The sequence below is a fragment of the Rosa rugosa genome, chromosome 6, assembly GCF_958449725.1.
Source record: "Rosa rugosa chromosome 6, drRosRugo1.1, whole genome shotgun sequence".
In the NCBI taxonomy this organism is placed as follows: Eukaryota; Viridiplantae; Streptophyta; class Magnoliopsida; order Rosales; family Rosaceae; genus Rosa; species Rosa rugosa.
In genome coordinates this window covers 8,296,588-8,319,048 of record NC_084825.1, presented here as the reverse complement: position 1 = coordinate 8,319,048, position 22,461 = coordinate 8,296,588, and the positions used below count along the sequence as shown (strand labels likewise).

Here is a 22,461-nt window from a genome sequence, read left to right as displayed (position 1 = left end):
TCGACCGGGTCCGGGTCGGGTCAGTCGAAGATTTTCGTTTCTGAAGGCGCGGACGAGAGAGAAGAGAGAGAGAGGAAAATTATTTCCGGAAATGGAAATGAGGAAAATGAAATAAAATTCTGATTTTCCATATTTATACTAAAACGGAAACTTCTTCCGATAGCCATAACTTTCTCATACGAACTCCGATTGACGCGTTCCACATGTCCACGAACTCGTATCGACGCGCTCTACAACTTTCGTGAAGGAAGTTTCCGGAAAATCCCAACGAATAAAAAGTCAACCTTTGCAACCCCCCTAAAGTCATACTTTCCGAATAAAAATTCGTCCGAAACACTTCCACTCCATCCACGAGCCACGAAACCGTCCGATGACCACAATTTAAATTCCGGAAAATCCTCGGAAAATAAATACAAATTTCCGGGGCATCACATTCCACCCCCCTTAAAGAAATTTCGTCCCGAAATTTACACGCACTAACCCAAAAGTACGTATAAATCATCCCCACATCAATTTGTCATTCCTCAGCAACCTGTTCTTGTCTCCCTATACAACATACTTAGCTCAATAATGGATACAGGTACCCTACCCAGTATCACAACACTAGGAATTTTTTTTACCACACCACTTGGTGATCACTCAATCGTTTCATGGATCTCATCCACGCACACTACGTACCCAACAAAGGCTCTGTGACTGCAACACTATACACAGATCACACAAGAGTCCAGAATCCTGTTATCACAACAGTATCTGCCTCATTTCCTCGATAATGCAACCCTTACATTACAAGAATTGAAAATGAAACCGTCAATTCAATTCAACCCAAGCCTATGCATCACAACATGCCACACTCATAGGTCAACTAAAATCAACAAGTAAAACCTATCACAACTCAACACACGGAAAGAAGTACGCAGCTATCACACATCATTCTAACAACCCAAGTAGAAATAGATAAGGTACCTTCTTCCTCGGTATCCTGCTGACCAATAGCAAACACCCTAGCCTGCTCCTGAGGCAGTTGCCTTTGCTGGTTCCCTTGTCCCCCACCCTGCTGCTGGGTACAATCCCTTGAGAAGTGCCCCGTCTGGTCACATATGAAGCATGCCAAGTTCTTCGGTTTCGTGCAAGCTCGAGCAACATGGCCCATCTCATTGCAATTGAAACACTTATGGTTTGCCACCTGCCCCACAGGTGCAACCCTAACCGGTGCAGCTGCAGCCCTAGCTGGCGCATGTGGATGAATCATCTCTCTTATAACTTTAGGTTGGGTACACTCCCGAACAACATGTCCCTTCTGCCCACACTTATAACATTTCCTGCACTTCGGTTTCACACACTTCCTAGCCACATGCCCCAACTCGTTGCAGTTAAAACATGTCAAAGGTACAGCTTGCCCAACAGGTGCAATCCAAGTAGGTTCAGCGGCTACACCAATAGGAGCCTGCTGACAAGTCTTCTGTCTTTTCTGAGACCCATCTTGAACACCTAGTGCATTACTGCCTTCCGCAATTGCCTTTCCCTTTCCTCGGGAATCTCCCATGATTGTTGACTCCCTCCGAGAAGCCTGGAGTTCCCGCTCGATTGCCATAGCCCTATCCAATATCATTGCCACAGTAGGCAGTCGAAGGATAATCACCCTTTCCCTGATCTCATAGTTCAGTCCTTGCTCGAACCTACGAGCCAACTTTTCTGCATCCATCGGCCAAACAACCCGATACAATTGTGAAAATCGAGCCTCATAGTCTCTGACACTCATAGTTCCTTGAACTAATGAGATAAAGTCGATCCCCAATTGCTCCCTAGTAGAAGCCGGAAAATACTTATCTCGAAAGAGTCCCACAAAACATCTCCAGGTCAAGGTGGCTACATCCTTTGTCTTCAATACAAAATCCCACCACTGCTTTGCCTCATCCTGGAGGAGAAATGTAGCTACTATCCACCTCTCAACGTCAGTACAGATAATCATCTTAAAATAGGTCTCCATGTTCTCAATCCAGCATTCAGCTAACATGTAATCTGTACCACCATGAAATGCGACTGCTCCCAATCTAGTAACTTCCCCAATCAACCATGATAGGTGAGTAGTATTGATGCCCTCAAAAACAGGCAGAACAGGCTGCATCAAAAACAGTGCTTGCACTTCATCTTTCCGGTAAAACTCCTTCAGAGGGAAAAATCTGCCCCTACCCTTAGCACTGTCTCCCTGAAGATCCATTACCTAAAGAACATAGCGTAACTATAAGGTATTCTCCCAATCATAAGTATAAGTCAACGTTATGACCAAATTAACCGCAACACTACGAACTCCGATTGACGCGTTCCACATGTCCACGAACTCGTATAGACGCGCTCTACAACTTTCGTGAAGGAAGTTTCCGGAAAATCCCAACGAATAAAAAGTCAACCTTTGCAACCCCCCTAAAGTCATACTTTCCGAATAAAAATTCGTCCGAAACACTTCCACTCCATCCACGAGCCACGAAACCGTCCGATGACCACAATTTAAATTCCGGAAAATCTTCGGAAAATAAATACAAATTTCCGGGGCATCACAGGGACTTATCGAGCCTAACTACGAACTAAAAAGTAAAACCCTCAAAAAATAAGATGAGCTGCCACAATCAACTTTCCTTCTCCACAAAATTGACTCTAGCTTCCCAGAAACCGCCATCATAAAGTTGGGATTGAGGTTGTGAAACTCAACCCCCATGTTTTGCCATCCAAGCCAAGGACAATTCCACCATGGAGAGAATTCTCAAATCTCCTTCCCAGCACCACCGAACTAGGCTTCACCAGACATCAGCATCAGCCTCATATCACACCAATCTAGACCCTGAGGTTGTGGACCTTCCAACAACCTTGCCCAGCATCTCTAGCTCTGATGTCTCCCTTCATTATACACCTAGATTCCGGCAAAACTTTCCTACCCAGCACTGCGCCAACAAAGATCCGATGCCATTACGCCTTGCAACCATGCCGAGATAACCACTCCTCGCTGCCCCAACCATTCCGTTGCAGCCCGCCGCCAAGAGGTAGGCGACCTTGTGGACTGATACAAAAGTTGGAGCCCAGATCGACCACGTAGTTCCTTACCAACGCCAAACCACGACAGATTTGCAGTAGAGCACCGATCTGCCATTGCCATCATCTGAGAGAAAGAAGCAGTCTCCCGTTGCAGCCCCCAAGCTTGATTACCTCTTGCAGTCGATCAAAACCTTGCCCATCCAGCTGCACTCATCGCATGTCGATGAGGCTAGAAGCCGTCGTCGACGGGAGGGCGTAGCCGGAAAAGCAACACAGTCGCCTCTGTTTTTTCCAAACCCTAGATCGCTCCTATTTTTGTGGATCAAAAAAGAATAGTCAACTTGATTTATTTCATTTTCATTAATCACATCTCTGAGGGCTAATTTTAGCTACATTAGCTAAAATGTGACTTCAAAATGGCTAGCATATATTGCTAAAGATGCCTCATCCTAATATAATAGAGCCAAATATTTTATTATTATTATTATTATTTTATTTATTTATTTTTTTTTTCAAATCCTATCCTTCCCCATCCTTGATGGGGCTCAAACATATGACCTTACAAATGGAAAGTCATTGTCTTACTACCTCACCAAACATATGCACCCAATAGAGCCAAATCTATAGCTATTTGGTCTAGTTGCAAAATTTCTTTATAAAATGACATCCTGAATTCAACTCAGAATGACCATTTGTTGTATAACGATGGAAAAATGAAAAAGGGCCAAAATCAAATCCAATCCAATACTAGCTATAAACAGTAACCAATGATGACAATCTTTACTATCCTTTTTTTTTATCAGATAAACAACTCAAATGTTACAACTAGTCTTTCGTGAGTTGAACTCACAACCTTCCACTTATGAAGGGGAGACTATGCTGCTAGACCAAATGGTATTGGGCTAGTTTACTATCCTTTTGGCCTCGTTTGTGAGAAAGTGAGAATGGAAAATGTTACTCATCCCCTTTGAATAAGTGAATATATGAGAGAAAGTGAATCCCTTCATTTAGTTACACAATTTAAGCACTATAAAACCATTTTTATGACTAAATTGCTCATATTGAAATTGTAATTACCAATCGACCTTATATTGATATTTTCTCTTTGTAATTAACTCGTATCATTAGCATATATCGATCCTATCTAGTAATTGCTATATATTTTTTGCAGTAATTTTGGAACGAATTTGGAAACAAGTAACCACCTGTGGGAAAACTGTTTTGCTATTCAAATTTCTCTTTTTGGGTTGCTACTGTATATCTATCTCATGGGAAATGTTCAGGTAAGTGGGTGGTGAAAATATAATGTCCTCAATAATTTGCGTTTGTAAATGCTCACTATGGATTCTTGTAGCTTTCCTTCTCATAAATCTTATGTTAGCCGACCAGTTTACCAATATTGGTTTTGATTAGTAGTCATACATATATGTATTTGGTTTAATCATTTTGCACCTAAACTGTATCAGAGTATCAGTATATATATAATCTTTGATAAATTGTTGTTAAAGATCCTGAGAGAAAATTCTTTGGAACTAGGATTCATGTTCCCTTTTCATGGATGCCTCCTCTTTTTTTTTCTTACTCAATAAAATAAAATGGGGGTGGGTGCTGGGCAAGCGATTCTTAGATATTGTTGGTCAATTTCTTTGTGATTGTTGACAAGGAGCACCAATTAGTCAGCATAGATGAGATCATCTCTCACCTAACTCTCTACATTCTAATCCCATACTCGTGTGATTCACGTGATTGGTAAAGACCCTTCAATTGTTTTCATCCGCTTCCTTAATATTTTTTGTATTCATGTTTGTGTGTTTTTTCTTTTACAAATATTTTTTGTGTTCATGAAATTAATTTAATCAGAACAAAAATAAGTTTTAGTTGAGCAATTTATATGTATTCATACTCTTATATCTTCTCGTCCAAATGAACCAATAATTTTTATGCCAACATAATATTATAAAGCTCTTTAATTCCTTTCAAAAAAAAAAAAGGCTCTTTAATTATCTTGTTCCAAAAAAAATAAAAGCTCTTTAATCATCCTTGTATAAGACATTAACTTGGACTGTGTTTTCCTTTAAATTTATATTGGTCAACCAGACATATATTCTGTGGGAAACTCAACAAGCATTGGACAATGAGAAGGAGAAAATTAAATCCAAATTTGAAGCTCTAGGTACATGGATGGTAAGAAATGGTATCCCTGAAGAAGTGAAGACCGAAGCAGTGAAAATCATAACAGAAAAGGAAGTAGTGGAGAAAAACTACGATGCTGATGTGGACTTGCTTTTTGTTTTCAATGCTCTTACTGGGGATGAAAACATGCGTATCAGGAGTGTTTTGAAGAGGCATTTGTGCCTAAATGCCCTACAGAAAGTATGTTTCTCAAGGGTCAACCTTTCTGTAATATATATATTATTTCTTATGTCGACGAAATAAAACGGCAAATCAATCTTGTTCTTATATTGATTACAAAAACAATATATGAACAGGTATCCATCCTTGATCATGTTCTTCAAGCAGTAGTGATTAATGCTCTCAAGCCAGTAGTCTACAAGGAGAATAGCTGCGTGGTTCAAGCAGGAAAGTCAATTGATAGAATGCTCATCATCACAGAAGGCGTAATTTTCTATACAGACAACACCAGAGCTAATGTTGCACCTGAAGCAGGCACCTCATCCACAATGAAAATCCGTAAACCACGTTTTGAGAAAGGTGAAGTTTATGGAGAAGAGGTTCTGACTATCGGCGAGAACGACCCTTTTCCTACATCAGCCCGAGATGTCAAGTGCGAAAGAAAAGTAGAAGCCTTCGCTCTCGCATGCAGAGGTTTTCCTAACTTCAAATACGTATCCGACATGATGCGGCGGTGTAAGTCCCCAGATGGATCGAATGATCCGGGGCTAGTATACAAGGTTAAAATGATTCCCAAGTAATTGATTTGCTTGGTCTTATTGTCATTAATTATTATTCATTATATCGACTGGCAAGAATTATAAAGGGGGCCCCAAAGACCATCCTTTTCCGCTTGTGATGCATTATAAATGAGATTTGAGATTCTTCATCTCTAATTTGTAAAACAGGCATATGGGGAGCTGACAACTACAAGATCAGAGAAGTTAAAGCAAAAACAGATGAAGATACTTGAGTGGCTGTCAAGAAACGTCCGGGACGAAGATCTGAAGACATTGGTCATGGAACACATGAAGGCTAGTAATGTACTGGAAAAGAACTTTGATGCTGAGGTGGATGTCAAGTATCTGTTCTCTGTTGGTCTTTCCTGGGATATCGAATATCGTATAAAGAAGCAGATCTGCATCAATTCTCTGAGTAAGGTATGTAAGATCCATCTATCTTTGCTACTATAAATGAATGCCCTCTTTTAGTGTTAAAAGAGCTTCACTAAATTTTGAAGTTATATCATTCAATAACATAATTATTAAATTAAATTAATAAAATATAAATAGATAAAAATGTAAATTGAAAAAATAGCCAAACCACTGTTATTTTATGTCCAAAAAATAAATAACTGTTTTAGGAAATCAGAAATTGGAAGAGAATGATATGTGCTTTCATTGATAATAGGGATCTCTTTATATAGAGGATTACAAGCAGAGAATATAAGTCTTACATGAAAACTGAATCATACAATGAATAAGATATTTCCGAGAATATATGTAAGACTAACCCTATTACAACTCCAGACAAGTAATCAGAGTTTGGGCCAGGCACACAACTATACATTCACAAACCGCTTTATGAAGAGTAATAATCTCTGCATGGTTCGAAGATGTAGCGACTATGGTCTGTTTTGTAGATCTTCAAGATATCGCGGTCTTACCCATGGTGAACACATAACCTGTTTAGAAATGACTATTGTGTGGGTCAGAGAGATACCCAGCATCAGCAAAACCTTCCAAGAAACTAATGTTGATTTGGGATGGAGATAGAGAATGCAGACCAGTGTTGGCGGCATTCCTGGTGTGTGATGGGTCCTAATCCATCATCTTTCTGTAGGATAGAACAAGTCCATATCAATCGTACATCTCAAGTATCGAAAGATATCTTTAACACCAGTCCAATGGCCTCACGTTGGCGCAGAGTTATGTCTAGCTAACAAGTTCATTGCAAATGAGATGTCCGGTAAAGTGCATTGAGCTAAGTACAATAATGTACCTATTGTACTTAAGCAGGGCACTTTTGCCTCTAGCACATCTTCGTCATCATCATTCGAACAAAGAGGATCCTTTTTAGGATCAAGACTATCGATGATTATATTATAGGTGTGCTTGAAGGCTTGACCTTATTAAAATGTCTAAGCATCAATACGGTGCCCAAGTTCCAAACATAGACAAAACTGTGTTCTCCCAAGATCCTTCATCTCTAACTCGAATTTCAAGTATATATTCAGCGGTTTCCTTTAACACTTTTAGGGCTTCTACTGAAGATCATGTCACCAACATGAACTACGATAGAATCTGAAATTTGTCATGGAAACGTGTGGGCATATCATTTCCCAATCAAGTAGTCACTTAGTGAGCGTTTTAACCTCTTTGCAAACGTGCTCCGTGGTCTAGAGCCACTTGGCTTGGGTAAATGAAGTTTACTAGGAACCTTCACATATATTCTGTATCTAGATCCCCATAAAGATACATAATGACCACATTTGCAAGCTGTATGTTCAGTTATTCGGAAATTACAAACTGATAAGGTAGTGGAGTGCAATGACATCCATTACGAGAGAATATGTCTCATCGTAGTCGATTCTAGGACGTTTTGAGAGAAGCCTTGCGCTCTAAGGCAAGATTACCATCTCTTTTTCTCATCACCCTTTCTAACGAAGACCTATTAAACATGTTTTATGTTAGGAAGTGTTGGCATCACTGGCTCGAAAAATCTTTCTCTTCGTTAGAGAATTCAACTGAACCTGGATCACATCTTTCTATTTAGGCCAATTTCCTCTACATTGGCATTCATTCATCAACCGAGCGTGGTCCATTATCATCAGACTCAACAAACTCATGCACGAATACATCATCAATCATGATGGAGTTTCTATCCCATGTCTCACATACACTAGTGTAATTTTCAAAGAGCTCTATATTCTCAGGAATTGGTTCTCACGTTGAGGCGTGTCCCAACTGATAACCATAATCCGGAACATTCTCATGAGAGGGATTTTGAGTATCGATGACCAAAGGATTGAGTTGTGCCCAAGTATCTTTCGAACCCACGGGCCTTCCATGCATCCTAGCTGGGGCCATGACTTGTGATTCTAGAGTGCCACTCTCCATGGCATTGGTGTCATGCCTACCTCCGTGCAAGGTGGCGTTACGTCCTCTTGTAAGGACATCCATCCTTGCATGCATATTTGCAGTAGATATTTGTGATCTCGTCACTTTAGTGGGGATCGAGATGAGACATTGTTGGGACAGATCACGACAATTTATGACGTTCCTGTTGAACATCCGTGTTCTTACCTCCCTTTAACGACGGGAAGACTGTCTCATCAAAGTGACAATTCCGTTAATCTAGCAGTAAAGAGATCGCTTAACAAGGGTATTAAGTGGCAGCCAATTGTTGGAGATTCATATCCAACATATCCATTCGTCTGTGAGAACCTATCATGGTGTGCTGTGGCGGCACAATAGGCACACAAATGGTGCACTCAAATATGCGTAAGTATGAGATACTGGTACCTAGTCACTAGTTGTAATGCAGAGATAGATTGAGTGGCGGTGGGTCGTAGACGAATTGGCATAGCTGCATTTGATATTGCATAACCCTAAGAGGATATAGGGAGATTGGTACACATTACCAATGTCCGGGCTACCATTGTAGTCATTTTTGCGAGACCATTTCAGTGTGTACATGGGAATGTGATGTCCAACATCAGTTCCAGTGATATGCAATAATCATAGAAAATCTTCGATGTAAACTCTTTAGCATTGTCAAATCGAATTGATTAAATAGGATGATCCGGGGAGTGAGCCCATCACCATATAATCTGTGTTAGGAGTGTAGTATAAGCAGCATTACAAGCGGACCCAATGGCACAACACGTGACCAGTGTGTTTACGCGTCAAACAATATCATGAAATATTTAAACGTCCGCAAGTTGGTTGAATCGGTCCACAGAATCCGGATTTTATTTAAGAACAAAATGAGTATTTTTGTATCCTTTGTGTAGGACGGTCTCAATCCTAATTTCCCTAAGGAACATGCTTTGTAGAATGAGCGAGGGGCCTTAGAAGCAACCAATGAGGATTTTGGTTAGGGCCTAAGCGTCTTAAAAGCTATTGGAAGAAAAGTTGGTGACTATAGCATCACCCGAGGCGCCATCACCATGATGGACGCCATCCATGCCGTCATGGATATGGAAGGCGGCGGCGGTCATACTTAGTCCAGGAATCAACATTTGATTCCTTCGTTTCGCTCGAAAGATTGGATGTCTGTGTGAAGTCTTTAGTAGATGGATTATCATACCATGACTAGGATAACCTATCCTGTCGTGTCAAAGCCGATATAAATCCAAGAGATCATACTCGACATCAAAACCGTCCTCGACATCATACTCGCTTTGGATGAGCCTAGTTGAAGAAAAACTAAACCAGTTCCATTTAGTACAAAATATATGGCAATTGCCTATTACATCTCTTAGAAAAATGAAGACTTTATTCAAAATCGCTAGTCTCTTAATCTTGGCCTGATTTGAAGCCTTCAACCCTTAGTTCAAGATCACCTTCTTGATATTCTTGTTCCACATAGTGAGCTTTTCTTGCTTCACAATATGATTCGTAGGCGATGTCAATACTCTCATGAGCTCTATAAATGTGTGTCCAATGACCGGATGCTCCACATCGAGGACATACATCTCTGTGCAAAGACTCCCTTGATTGAGGCACTTTGAAAACGTCATTAGGGTGGCACTTAGTGTTGGTGGCACCACCAACATGGCCAGAGGCGTTGCCTCCCTCTCTTTTTCCACATTGACCTCTTCGGTTCCGTGTCCGCCTATTTTGGCGGTTACCTTCCGTGCCCTCCCATTGGGGCGTGACTATAATTGAACTCCGGAATAGTTTCTATTCCCACGGGTCTCAAATTATAGTTCTTCACAAGGATGTTGTCATGTTTTTCAGCGACATTCATGATCTAATGAGCTCATAAAACCATGTAATTTGTTTTGCAACAACATCGATTCGATAGCTTTTAGCAACCATGAATGCAGAAATGGGGAAGGTGGAGAGAGTCCTCTCAATCATCATCGCATCTGTGATCGTTTTACCACATAATTTCATTAAGGATTTAATGCGAATGGCTTCTGAGTTGTAATCAAGAACTATCTTGAAATCACATAAGCAGAGATTATGCCATTTCACTTCTAGGTCAAGAAGCAGGGAGTCATGGACGTTGCCAAAGCATTCTTCGAGTGAGACCCATAGCCTTCTGGGGTCTTTTTCATTCAGATACTCATACTAGAATGAATCAACCATATGACGGGTCATTAGGATGACAGCTTTCACCTTATTTGCCTCCAATGCTGCTATATTTGCTTCTAAAGCTTGAGCTTACTCAACAGTTGGCACGTCCTGGCTAGGCTTAAGAATCGAATCTAAGATTCCTTGAGCCTTGAGATGTTGGCGAACATCACAAACCCACTTGTGATATTTAGAGCCAGTTGTCCCCAATGGAGCAAAGTCCAGTTTGTTCAGGTTATTCATCCTTAAAAGGAACAAGAAAAGGGGTTAGTTTCGGAGCGAAAATAGCTACCACGAAAACAATAGAAATTTCTGAGAGTAATTGCTCCCAAGAAATTAGGAATTTCTAAATGTAATCGCTCCTAAGAAATTCGATTCCAAGAGATATTGGACTAGATCGAAACAATGATGTGTATGTGGTCGATCGTATATTCTCAACAAACTCTAACTTTGGAGACCTCAACAAGCTCCAAGTTTGGAGATAGCACGAACTTCCACAGTTCGACTTAGGTCTCCCCACAAAAGATGAAGTGGAGAGTAGGAGAAGGGAGGTTGCGAGTCCCCGAATAAAAAAAAAGATTGAACTCTTAAAGAAAAGTACTAGAAAGTTGGAACTTTTTGAAAAATTTACCTGGAAAAGGGTAAACAGGGGTCGCTGGATCTTTTGGTTGGAGGTTGGTTGGAAAAAAATGAGTCTGGCCTGCGGTTGGCCGGTGCTGGCCGTTGGCTGGCCGAAGCTGTTTCCAGCGGGCGGTTCAGTTGTTCAGGCGGCCGGTTCGGTACTTTTCCAGTAGAGGATCTCTTTCTGCTTCTGAGGCTCTGGCGGTTCTGTCGTCAGCTCTGGACTTCTAGGGTCGAGGGCTTCAAGGTGAGTGGCCAAGGCAGAAAAGGTTTTAAGGTTTTGTATTCAGATTTAGGGTTTGGGTATTTGTTTCAGGGTTAGGGTTTCGTGTTGATAACATGTTTTAGGAAATCAAAAATACGGAGAGAATGATCTGTGCTTTCATTAATATATAATTGGGGTTTTTTATATAGAGGATTACTGATAAAGTAATCTGGGGTTCACATCCAAAACCAATTGGCAATGAATGGAGTGACCCAAACCCTTATAAACCCATAGGTAAGGTCCAATTTTTCCCATGTGGGATGTATATATTCTTAACACGCCCCCGCACGTGTGGTGAATTTTCAAGCCATACACGTGGACAACTTTGAGTGACGTGAAGCCCGTGTAGCTATGAGGCATGCACACATGGGATAACCTGGCTCTGATACTATGATAAAGTAATCTGGGGTTCACATCCAAAACCAATTAGCAATGGATGGAGTGACCCAAACCCTTATAAACTCATAGGCAAGGTCCCATTTTTCCCATGTGGGATGTATATATTCTCAACAATTACAAACAGAGAATATAAGTCTTACATGGAAACTGAATCCTACAATGAATAAGATATCTCCGAGAATTTGTAAGATTAACACAATTACAACTCAGACAAGTAATAAGAGTTTGGCCAGACAAACAAACTAGGTGTCCTTAAACAATAACCACTAATCTTTTTAGTCAATCTATTTTTCATTAACATCACAATATCACCTGCGAGAAACGCGGGCATGTTGCTAGTATAAATAAACGGGGAGTACGAATAATAAATGGTAGTGAAATCCACATTTCCCATTTTACAATGCACACTTCATATATTATTTTTTAGTAACTTAAATTTTGTCTTTAATAACTTAAATTTTGTATTTCATATATATTTCAACTAAAAAAAGGAAAGAATGAGTGTGGGTTGTAAAATAGGGAGTGTGGATTTTACTCATCAAATAAATATGTCTTAGGGCATATCTCCAAAAGAGTAGCTAAATTCAATTTTTTGCTATATATAACCATTTTTGAAGGAAAACTCAACTCCAATAGACTAGCTATAGCTAAGTTAAATCTAACTTTAGCTAAAATGGCTAGCTATATTTAGCTAGACAATCAAGAATAGAATAGCTAAAGCAAAAGTTATATTTCTCTCTTCTTTTTTGTCTACATGTCAGTTTATAATTTGATAAAATATAGTATATCACTTGCAAATAGCTACTACTTTTTTTGAAATAGAAGGTTCATTTCATAGATGATCAGCTAAAAAGCCAGAGTCTACATACCATTTCAAGACAGAAAAATGGCGGGGTAACAACCAAACTCCTATCTAAGTACTGCAAACTCATTACAAGTCAAATGGAGCCCACTTTTAAAGTGGACTCATAAACAAAGAACAACTCCGTGTGTTCTGAGGCAAAATCATCTTCTAGCCAATCATCCGCCACTCATGCAATTGTGGTACGAAATAGAAAGCTACTTCCCAGCAAACAAATAGGAGCCAATTCCTCATCTATAAGCCACTTTCTCCAGTCCAACTCGAGATAATTACCAATTCCGGAGAACCTTGATCTAAGTTATGACTGGCACTTTAGAGACCATAAAGGCCCAACATCGCCCAAGGAGGTCCATCTCTCGGGCTAGGCTAGCCCAAGCACTAGGTAATGAATGAGGGTGTCAATGCACCCTCCAACCTGGCCCAACTCTGAAGAGAATTAAACCAACTCAATTGGGCCCAAAAGAGATGAAGCCCACATCGTCCAGGCCCAGACCAGAGGCCCAACCCTAGACAAAACCATTGGCCAGAGCTCTACTCCCCTGTTGCCAGCCTGCCGCCGCCCCGTCCGGTGGACGTCCAACCCAGACAGTCATCCCTGTATCCATTCCCCTTCCAATGAAAACCAGTTTTTCGATCAGAAGCGGCACCACTCGATCGCAACACAGATGGGGAGAAAACCGAATTCAACTGTCAATCCTGACGCCGATCGATCAAGCACCAACAGAAGCAATCTCTGGCTCCCCAAACTACTGTACTCTCCTCGACACCGGCAGCCGAGACGCACCAAGCTTCCGCTACCAAGTCGACGCCAATCTGGTTTATCTTTAAATCGGAGGCGATTCAATCGTCAGGCACCACCAAACCACTGTGAAGCAAGACGCCCAAGGTTTCCCAGCCACGATGAGGCACCTTGCCGGTACTAACAACAAACGACAACCAGAAATTTTCCGCTGCTGCCGCCGTACACTGCTCAAAACCCTAGGGCTTTGCTAGAGAGAGTTCACACTTTTTTCATATAGAAATCATTTATGGTCAGTCACTATGCCAAAATCTTTATCAGACGACAGAAGAAAACTGTTGTCTGATTTGGAGAGCCAACCATTGTAGATCGAGCCGTTGTCTGATGAAAATTCAGACAACGGTGGAACACAGTTGTCTGACAAACACACAGAAGACGGGTATGTGTTAAAAGTGTTGTGTGATGGCTCGGCAGATGCCAGGTGCAGCTGCACAGCAGTTGCAACGCTGCCTTCAAACAACAGTGCATGTTTTCAAGTTGTTGTATGTTGAACTTGTCAGACAACGGAGGTCTAGTGTTTTCTGTTGTGTGAGAGTAAGTTAGAAGACTTAATTTTTGATAAAAACCATTGTCTGATATATGAGAAATCTGTTGTATGATCATTTAAACATCCATTTTACCTAATGAACAGTAGTGATCAAATGGAAATAAAATTTGATGCAAACCATCAAATGAACTAGCAGTACTTCAACCCATGCTATAAACTTCAAAATACATTGGATCCACCAAGATATATTCGTATTAGCTAGTCATTGTTCCCCAAAGTCATGAATCAGTGACAATTTATTGTCTTACATTGCATCAAAGACAAAAACAGAGGTGTGCTAGAAATGGATCAGTGATTATTGGACTATTTATGATTGCTTGCCCACTTCGTCCACTACTAATGCCTGCTCCTGCTGCTCCTATTTTCTTTCTTCTACTTCTGCAACCACTGATGTAATGTTAGTTAACAAGCCAAGGGAAGGAAACCTTTAAAAAATTGACTTGAGAGAATAAATTAACTTCTCTGCAATTGAATAATCTACAACCACAAACACAAAACAACAACTTATTTCAAGAGGAAGCATACAATATTCCCACATCAAAAGCCACACTACACATGAGTTGCTACACGCAAGAAGCTGCAGAAAAAGACAAAAGAAAAAGACTTGCATCTACATCTCTTAATGCAAACCCCACTTTGGAAGACAGGTGATCTTTCAAAACACAAACTGTGGGAGAATCAGTTCAGTAGCTTTAACATTTGAATATTCACATTGCTGCACAATATTCCTGAAACAATAATTTAAAGAGGCTAAGAGTACATGACTACAATGAAATTACAAGCTAATAACCAGTGCAGAATATATTAGACTTCAAACTCTAAACAGACATATCAAGAAGGACGCAAGTACGCAACCAAACTCAGGAAATTTAAATAGAGAAGTGAATCTCACGTGAACTAGAAGAGGAATAAAAGTTTCTGTAAAATTCAGTTAGAAACTTGTTTACTAGAATAAGTTATGTAAATTGAGTTACATATAGCATCCAAAGTTTCCGATATGCTAGTAAGTCAGTAAAAAGAGGGGTAAAAAGTTCGTCATGCTTAACCTGAAATGACAGAAATGCAAAAACTTAAATTCGTAGTGACTAGCAACCAGAAACAATTTCTCTGTGGTATTTCTAAATCAACAGACACAACTAAAAAAACCATATGAAACAGTGCATCATGTGAGAGAAGTAAATATTAGTCAATTACCTTGACGACACGTTTCCTTAAGTCTTGAACAAAGAATTGCTAGATTGTTAGCTTCAACATAAGAAACTAAATAATTGCTGCTTTAAAAAGGGACCAAAACAGAGGCAGCAGAAAAACTTCTGGAGCGATTAGCTCCAAAAGCATGTCCAAATTCACTTTCTAGTGACTTCTTCATCAACTTTGCATATTCTGCGGACGAACTCTCACCATGCACGCTGGTGAAACCTGTGGAAAAAACTGCATAAGAGATGACAAAGTTAACCAAACAATGCAAAAAAAAAAAAAAAAAAAAAAAAAACTGCATAATTTTTGGAAATACATTTCCATTGTGTAGGGAACAAAGAAATATCAAACGATTCCATTAGCATACTGCTCAGAAAAGTAGCTGCATGATTCTTCTCATGATAACTTAATACCGAATTTCAATGATGCAGCTAAGCCACTTAAGCAATCATGATTTGCAAGGGGTACTGATTTTAAAATAGTAAAGCAAGAACTCATAAATGACAGGATGGCGCACACACACATAAAGACTTATGATATTCTACAGCAACTATTTGGTAATACATAAAATCACATCTAACTATCTTATTCTGAACAACTTCCCAGCCTTTCAATACTACTCTCTGTCCATGATAAACTCACCGCACTACATTACATTGCAATGCACAAGCCCCAGATGTTCCTAACTTGCATAAATTCCCCACTTAGAGCCAAATAAGAAAGTGAACACAATTTTGAAATCTTGTGCTCCAAAACTGGTCATCATGATCCCACATTACAAAAAATGTTTGTCATTTTGAATTACAAGGATGGAAGGATGTAGTTCAATTCTAATGGAATACTACCATGTCTCATTGTGTACAACCAAAAATTAGAAAAAGAGGAGCCATAATAAGGTTTGAGATTATCAAACATATATTAAAATAAGAACTATGTGTGCTGTCATGATAATCTAAATCCCTTGTGCATAAATGCATGTTGATTATAAAAAATATATAAAAGCCAACCAAAAAGAACACTAATCACAGCCTGTCCCCAAATGGTTTTTTTCTTTTCCGGTAAAGCAAATAAGATATAATAGAGAATGAACCAGACCTTGAGATGCCTGATTTCACTTTAACAACCTGCATTGTTTATGCTTCAGAATAGCTAGTTACAACATCAAGGAGGACGACATCATATTTCATAAAGAGGGTTTCCTAATCAAAGAAAAACCATAGGAAAGACTTGAGACTCGGATTTGAAACATATCAAGTACCAATATTAATTAATAGTTTTCTAGAAGAACCAACGTCTCGTTAACAAAATAGTATTTGCAAACTAAATAAACATCTCCTTAAGTTTGACATTATCAAAATTCACCAACAATTACATGTTTTTGGATCCTTCATATTTCCAACTAGTTTTCAGGTATTATTTGCATTTGATTATTAGGCATGAAGAATATATGTTGCAGATACTAGACACACATAACCATGAGTCCATGAGGACATGACTTTATACACCTTCTCTAATCATATGCAGTTCAATCTGTAAACTATACTGCAATATAATATAGGAGAATGATATGCTTTTATTGGTTTGTAAACTCCCCAATTCTTCCCATGCACAATTTTAAAATCAGTCATACATTGAATGTCAACCTGCTAAGAGCATCACCTCGAACGATCATAGCTAATTAACTAAATGTCTAAATCAGTAAACCAGAATTCTAGCAAGCATCTCCAAAACTTTCAAATCACTACAATGACTCGCTGAATGTTTCCGGTAAGCAAGATTAAGGTGAGGCCAATTCTAAGTTATGCTACGCATCAGAAAAGTATTGTACCCCAACCAAAACTTGGAGATCCATCATATACAATCAAACACGGCAGAATAATTCATAGTGAAAGCCAACAAAAGACTATATGAGAGAAAGAACATTTAGTAGCGAGATTACCTCTTTGTCCATCACCATGACTAAACCATAAGTTGATAAGGAAGACAAACCCCCACAGAGCAAAAATTAAAGATAGAGACACCTTATACAAGCGGCTCCTTCCAGTGGTGACTTTTTCCAAAGCTCTTCGATGCAAAAGAGCTCTACGGGACCTCTGCATTGCACATTAATCCATTCCATGCCACTGCTGACCTCTGGAAAAATAGAGGAATCAGTACCCTGTATGAGAGAAAACACGGACTTGACTTGGCTTCTACTCTCCAAAAGAAAAAGATCATTAAAGTGATTAAACTAACAAAAAAAAAAAAAACAACAACAACAACGGCATGATGCCTGTTTTTAAATTTCCAATCCAAGTCAATGAAGCAAGCTGTAGTGGCAGTCATATCAATCAATACACATAGCTTGCAGTTTCATATATATGTATGAATTAAGTATCTTCCATGGAACATAATGTTAGATTGAAAATGAAGCCAAATACCAAGACTGTTCAAAGAAAAACTTGATGAGTATTATCAGTACAAATCGAAAAGAAGACACACTAAAAGAATCCAATTTGAGTCAGTCGAAATGGATGTTCTCAAAAGGAGCCAAATTTACCTTAGTACTCAAGCAAAGCAACTTTTGATTCTTAAAAAGAAACACACTTTCACCAAAGCTAATGATGAAACAAGTAAAACTCACAAAACCCATTGACTATACTTAAATAAAAGGCAGCAAGAAGCAACCCAATTCATGCCACAGCTTGGATATACTACTGTTCTTCCGCCCGACTCGGAATCGTTCCCCAACTCGAGGCTTCATAGCCCAAGAAGCCGCTTCTCTTCACTGCTAGGAGAACGAGAATTGAAAACTGAGAAAACCATAAACGAAATCGAAGTCAATTAATTAGTGAATTTGCTGTAATACCTTCGGCTTTAGCGATAGAGATAGTGGAGAGTTTGCATCGATCTCTAAGAAGCTCACTCACTGAGTCGGAGCGAACGGAGGCGAAGACGAGGCCGGAGAGGTGGGCTGTCCCGATGCCAGGTCAGAGACGAGCTTCAGAGTATGGTGGAGTACGAGGGGGCCGTGAATGAGTTAGAGAGAGCGAGTTAGGGTTTCGATGATTGAAGAAATTGTAGGGGGCGGGAGTTGAGAGTTTGATGATTAGGGATGTGAGGGATGCAGGTCTCAGTGGAGAGAGGGTGAAATCCACTAGACGCTCAGGCTAGGAGCTGGGTGCTTCGGTTGGATGCCGAATTAGCTTTTGAGTCAGACGCGAAGATTGGCTGTGGACGAAGAGGTAATCAATGACTTGTGTTTCGGGGAGAGAAGAAGACTGTTGGAGACATGGTCTTACAAAATGGCAAGGTGTATTGAGTTTGCCCTGATGCGAGACATAGTTTGTCTTCTATTTTTTATAATAAAATCAGACAACACATAAATGATGTTGTGTTGTGTGATTGTCTACACTTTAAACTTCAGCTGAGGGACACAAAATGAAAACTCCCGCCTATTATGTGTAAGCACAAGCTCATTTTTGGCGCTCGGATGGCTTTCCCATTCACACAACAACAAAAAAAGTCATTCTGTTGTAGGAGCTTGCAAATCATTTGCCAAAATTTGGTCATTCTGGGGGGAATGAAACTCATTTTGGGGCACATTAATCTTTTCAATGTTATCTCCCTCAATTGGACAACACAATGAATATACATGTTGTGTGACAATTTCCAAGTTTCGATCCTACAACACATATAAGTATTCTGTTGTGCAAAGTAGTACTTTGGTAGTGCATTTGAGTCAGAAATTGGAGCCAAATATGAGTAAAGGTAGGGGGAAAATGTCCCGCTATTTTTTTTTTCATTCAAACAACATAACATTCTTTATAACTGTTGTGCAATATTGTTCTCTCTGAAAATTTTTGAACTGTAGCATCTTTGTACAACGAAAGTTTCTTAAATGTGTTGTATGAAGAATTTCCATCAACACACGACGGAAAAAAAAATTTCGTTGTGTGAGAAGCGTCGTCTGTTGAGATTTTTGGCATAGTGAGTTACAAATAGCTACTACTGCTAAAACAACATTATTAAATCAATAGCTATATTTATTAACTTTAGCTAAATTTAAATAAAAAGTAACTTATACCGTTAGATATGCTTTTACTTTGGTAGCTATTCTTAGCAAAAATAAAAACTATCGAGAAAATTATTTAGGCTCGTACATTCTGTCATGTCCAGTTAATGTATTTAAATATAATCCATGTATCTATATATATAGGTTCCTGTACTTAAAGACGTTAATGAAGACGTGTTGAGTCGCTTCTGTATGTCTCTTGAGCCGCTGGTACTCCCGCAGCATAGCTGCATCTTCTATCCACTTAGCGTAATTGATCGGATGCTCATCGTTGTAGAAGGTGAAATTACAGTGACTAAGACGACTTACAATGAAGGAAAAATAGAAACGGAGAGAGGCGATGTTGAAAGAATGATAAAGAAACACGGTGTCATTGGGGAAGAGCTTCTGACCTGGGCAAACCCCACTGCCCCTGAGCTGAGACATCCTACTGTGTTGGAGAAATATGTAGAATGTCCTACAAAAGTAGAAGCCTTTGCTCTCACAAAGGAGGGATTGGAAAGTGTGGTCGCCTACTATACAGATGGAATCAACAAGTTTGAGCAGTTGGAGAAGGGCAGAGATGGTGTGGCAGATACTGAGGGTGCATCCAGATCCACTACCACTATTGACCAGCTTATCCAGCTCCAGAGTGACATGGTTCAACAGCATCGTGATGAAATGGCTAATCTGGGACGGAGATTGGAGGAGATGGCTGCATTTTTATCCAGAATGGGATATACTGCAGGCACATCTCCTCCTCCTGCAGCTTGAACAACTAAATTCTCTTGTTGCTTCTGTAGTACTAGAAAGAGCACCCGCGCTATGTCACGGGACTCAATTTCAATTTTATTCCAGCCTAGTGGGCTTCAGAGATTGCTTGCAATTCCACATGAATTACAGATTTTTCCACTATGATTGATAATCAAAACCATGACATGTTTTCCAGCTAACCCCTAATTACCTGCAAATCGAGAAGACAGACTCATAGCACGGTTATGAATTCCACAATAACAAACAAATTTTATTAACAAGTGCTAACAGAACATGAGTAGCTGATTTCAAGTCAACAGGAGTGACCATGACAAATGGCACTGTACATAAATCAAACAAATTTTATTAACAGGTGCTAACAGAACATGAGTACCTGATTTCAAGTCAACAGGAGTGACCATGACAAATGGTACTGTACATAAATAAAACCCATGGTAATGGCAATTTTTTCTATTCACCTTGACCTTGTCAATGCAACATCCACAAAAGTTAGAACCCTTTACATAAATATAATGTTCCATATGCATCATAGTGATTTCCCAAGATTGTTGTACTGGAAACAGGAAAATGAACAACAATGAAGGGCGGATTTGTAATTAACAACAGAAGTTTCCCTGTTACTCCCACCCAATGCAAGGGGACCAAACTGATTGATTTGAGTCTTTGAGCAAGTTGCCAAAAAATTATGATCCCTGTTTCTGCAGTCCTATGCTCATCTCTCAGAAAACAGCAATCCAATAAAAGGGAAAGAGACTCGGGTTTAGGTCTTCTGAACTAAATTGTCAAGCAGTTGCTTTCCTTTTAGTTTCAAGTACACAACGCTCTTTGAGGGCTACTTGTGCCTCATCATTGTTGGAAAGTGTATCTTGACATTCAATTAGATTGATAGTGTATCTTGGTATGATTAGGATTGATCTATTAGAATGTGCTGTATCAATTAGCATTCAATTGTAATTGTATTAGTTATCATTCCTTATTGATCTCCTGACTTGTTGGAGATCCTTAGCTGTACAAGTAGGTGTTCTGTATATATGATGAATGAATCAATACAATAATTCTGCCTAAAATATCTTTATTCTATAATCATCCCTTCCAAGTAAAAAAAGAGCTGCAGCTTGCAAATAGGATGCAATATGCCAAATAGGGGAAATCACCTGGGCTTGTGATGCATTATTCAAGGCTTCCTGTGGCATTTCACTCATGAGATAAGACAAACTACGGCGTGCAAAAACTATCGGAGAAACCATGGTTCCAACATTAATAAACTGTAGACATTTACACTACTACTTCGCATGTATAAACAGTTCAAGTCCTCCCAAAACTATAAGCAATCACACAGCAGTTTCATTCCAAAGTGATTAGCTAAAAATCTCTAACAGCTAAACAATGTAACACCACAGCTGAACAGAAACTAACTAAAAAATGAAGAACCGGAAAGAAACACTAATGGAAAAAATAAAACCTAATAAACATTACAATCGAAAATCAAAAGTCACATATATGAAACTGTTCCCCTGCGTCTGATTCCCATCGTCCAACACTGCCATTGCTCAAACCACGGAAATCAATACACAAAGTTCAATTACATGAATTATAGAGAAGAATCAGAGAGATAGATATAAACCCAGTTTCTCTCAAAGAGCACACCTAGTTAAGATACTGTCCGAAGCATCAGATCCTGCCTTTGAATCACAGAGTACCCCTTGATGGCTGGAATTCAATTAATAAAAGATTAAAAATAAAAATTCCACGAGACAAATGGAAGCTTTTTAAATCAAAAGAAAGGAAGCCAAAACAAACCCCGACCCAAATCCGTCCTCTTCTCCTTCGCTCAATCACTGGGCTGCTGTAAATTCAACTAAAATCAATTCTCATACTAAATTCAACGCGGGAAGTTAATCGATACCCAACAAAAGTTTACATAGGAAAAATCTTACCTAAGGTGGTGGTCTTCGCCAAGCCTCCTATGAATATGTTTCTGCACAAAAAAAAAAAAAAGAACGCCCAGAAAGAACACGCATCACAAAATTGAGCAATCGACGACAAACTGTTGGAAAATATGGACTTCACATTATCTCATAGCATTAAGAGCAACTCCAACAGCTTCCCTATAATTTATGTATTATAGGGAAACAAAAATCAAAGCTTTAGCCTCTTTTTCTTTTCCAACTCCAACAGATTCCCTATTTTACAACAATCTCTAAAATCTTCATATTCTTCCATAAAATTTTAGAGTTTGCTGTAAATATAGGGAATTTGGTTTTCTCTTTCCTCACTTTCCCTAAAATAGAGATAGTTATAGGGAATCTGTTGGAGCAAAAGAGACTTATTTTTCCTTAAAGTAGAGAAAAATCAAAATATAGGGAATCTGTTGGAGTTGCTCTAAGTAAATGAGAACTGATTTAGTTTAAGATAAATAACAAGACTCTATCTAGTTACCTATTGAGAAGTCAGACAAA

General features: G+C 39.3%; 1 protein-coding gene and 1 long non-coding RNA gene across 2 annotated transcripts in view; one reads left to right on the top strand and one right to left on the bottom strand.

The window, feature by feature from the left end:
* Positions 1-21,107, top strand: part of LOC133713811 (cyclic nucleotide-gated ion channel 1-like) — a 30,116-nt gene extending 9,009 nt beyond the window's left edge. The window contains exons 5-9 of the mRNA XM_062139839.1: positions 4,202-4,313; positions 5,128-5,403; positions 5,520-5,942; positions 6,111-6,362; positions 19,394-21,107. Of these exons, the coding sequence (XP_061995823.1) occupies positions 4,202-4,313; positions 5,128-5,403; positions 5,520-5,942; positions 6,111-6,362; positions 19,394-20,002 (1,672 nt within the window). The 3' untranslated portion in view covers positions 20,003-21,107. The remainder of the gene's footprint in view (positions 1-4,201; positions 4,314-5,127; positions 5,404-5,519; positions 5,943-6,110; positions 6,363-19,393) is intronic.
* A 332-nt stretch (positions 21,108-21,439) lies between these two features.
* Positions 21,440-22,085, bottom strand: LOC133713812 (uncharacterized). The gene is made up of 2 exons (XR_009848255.1): positions 21,940-22,085; positions 21,440-21,848 (listed from the first exon to the last, which is right to left on the bottom strand). It is a non-coding gene; the product is annotated as an uncharacterized LOC133713812 (long non-coding RNA).
* Between the last annotated feature and the right edge of the window lie 376 nt (positions 22,086-22,461).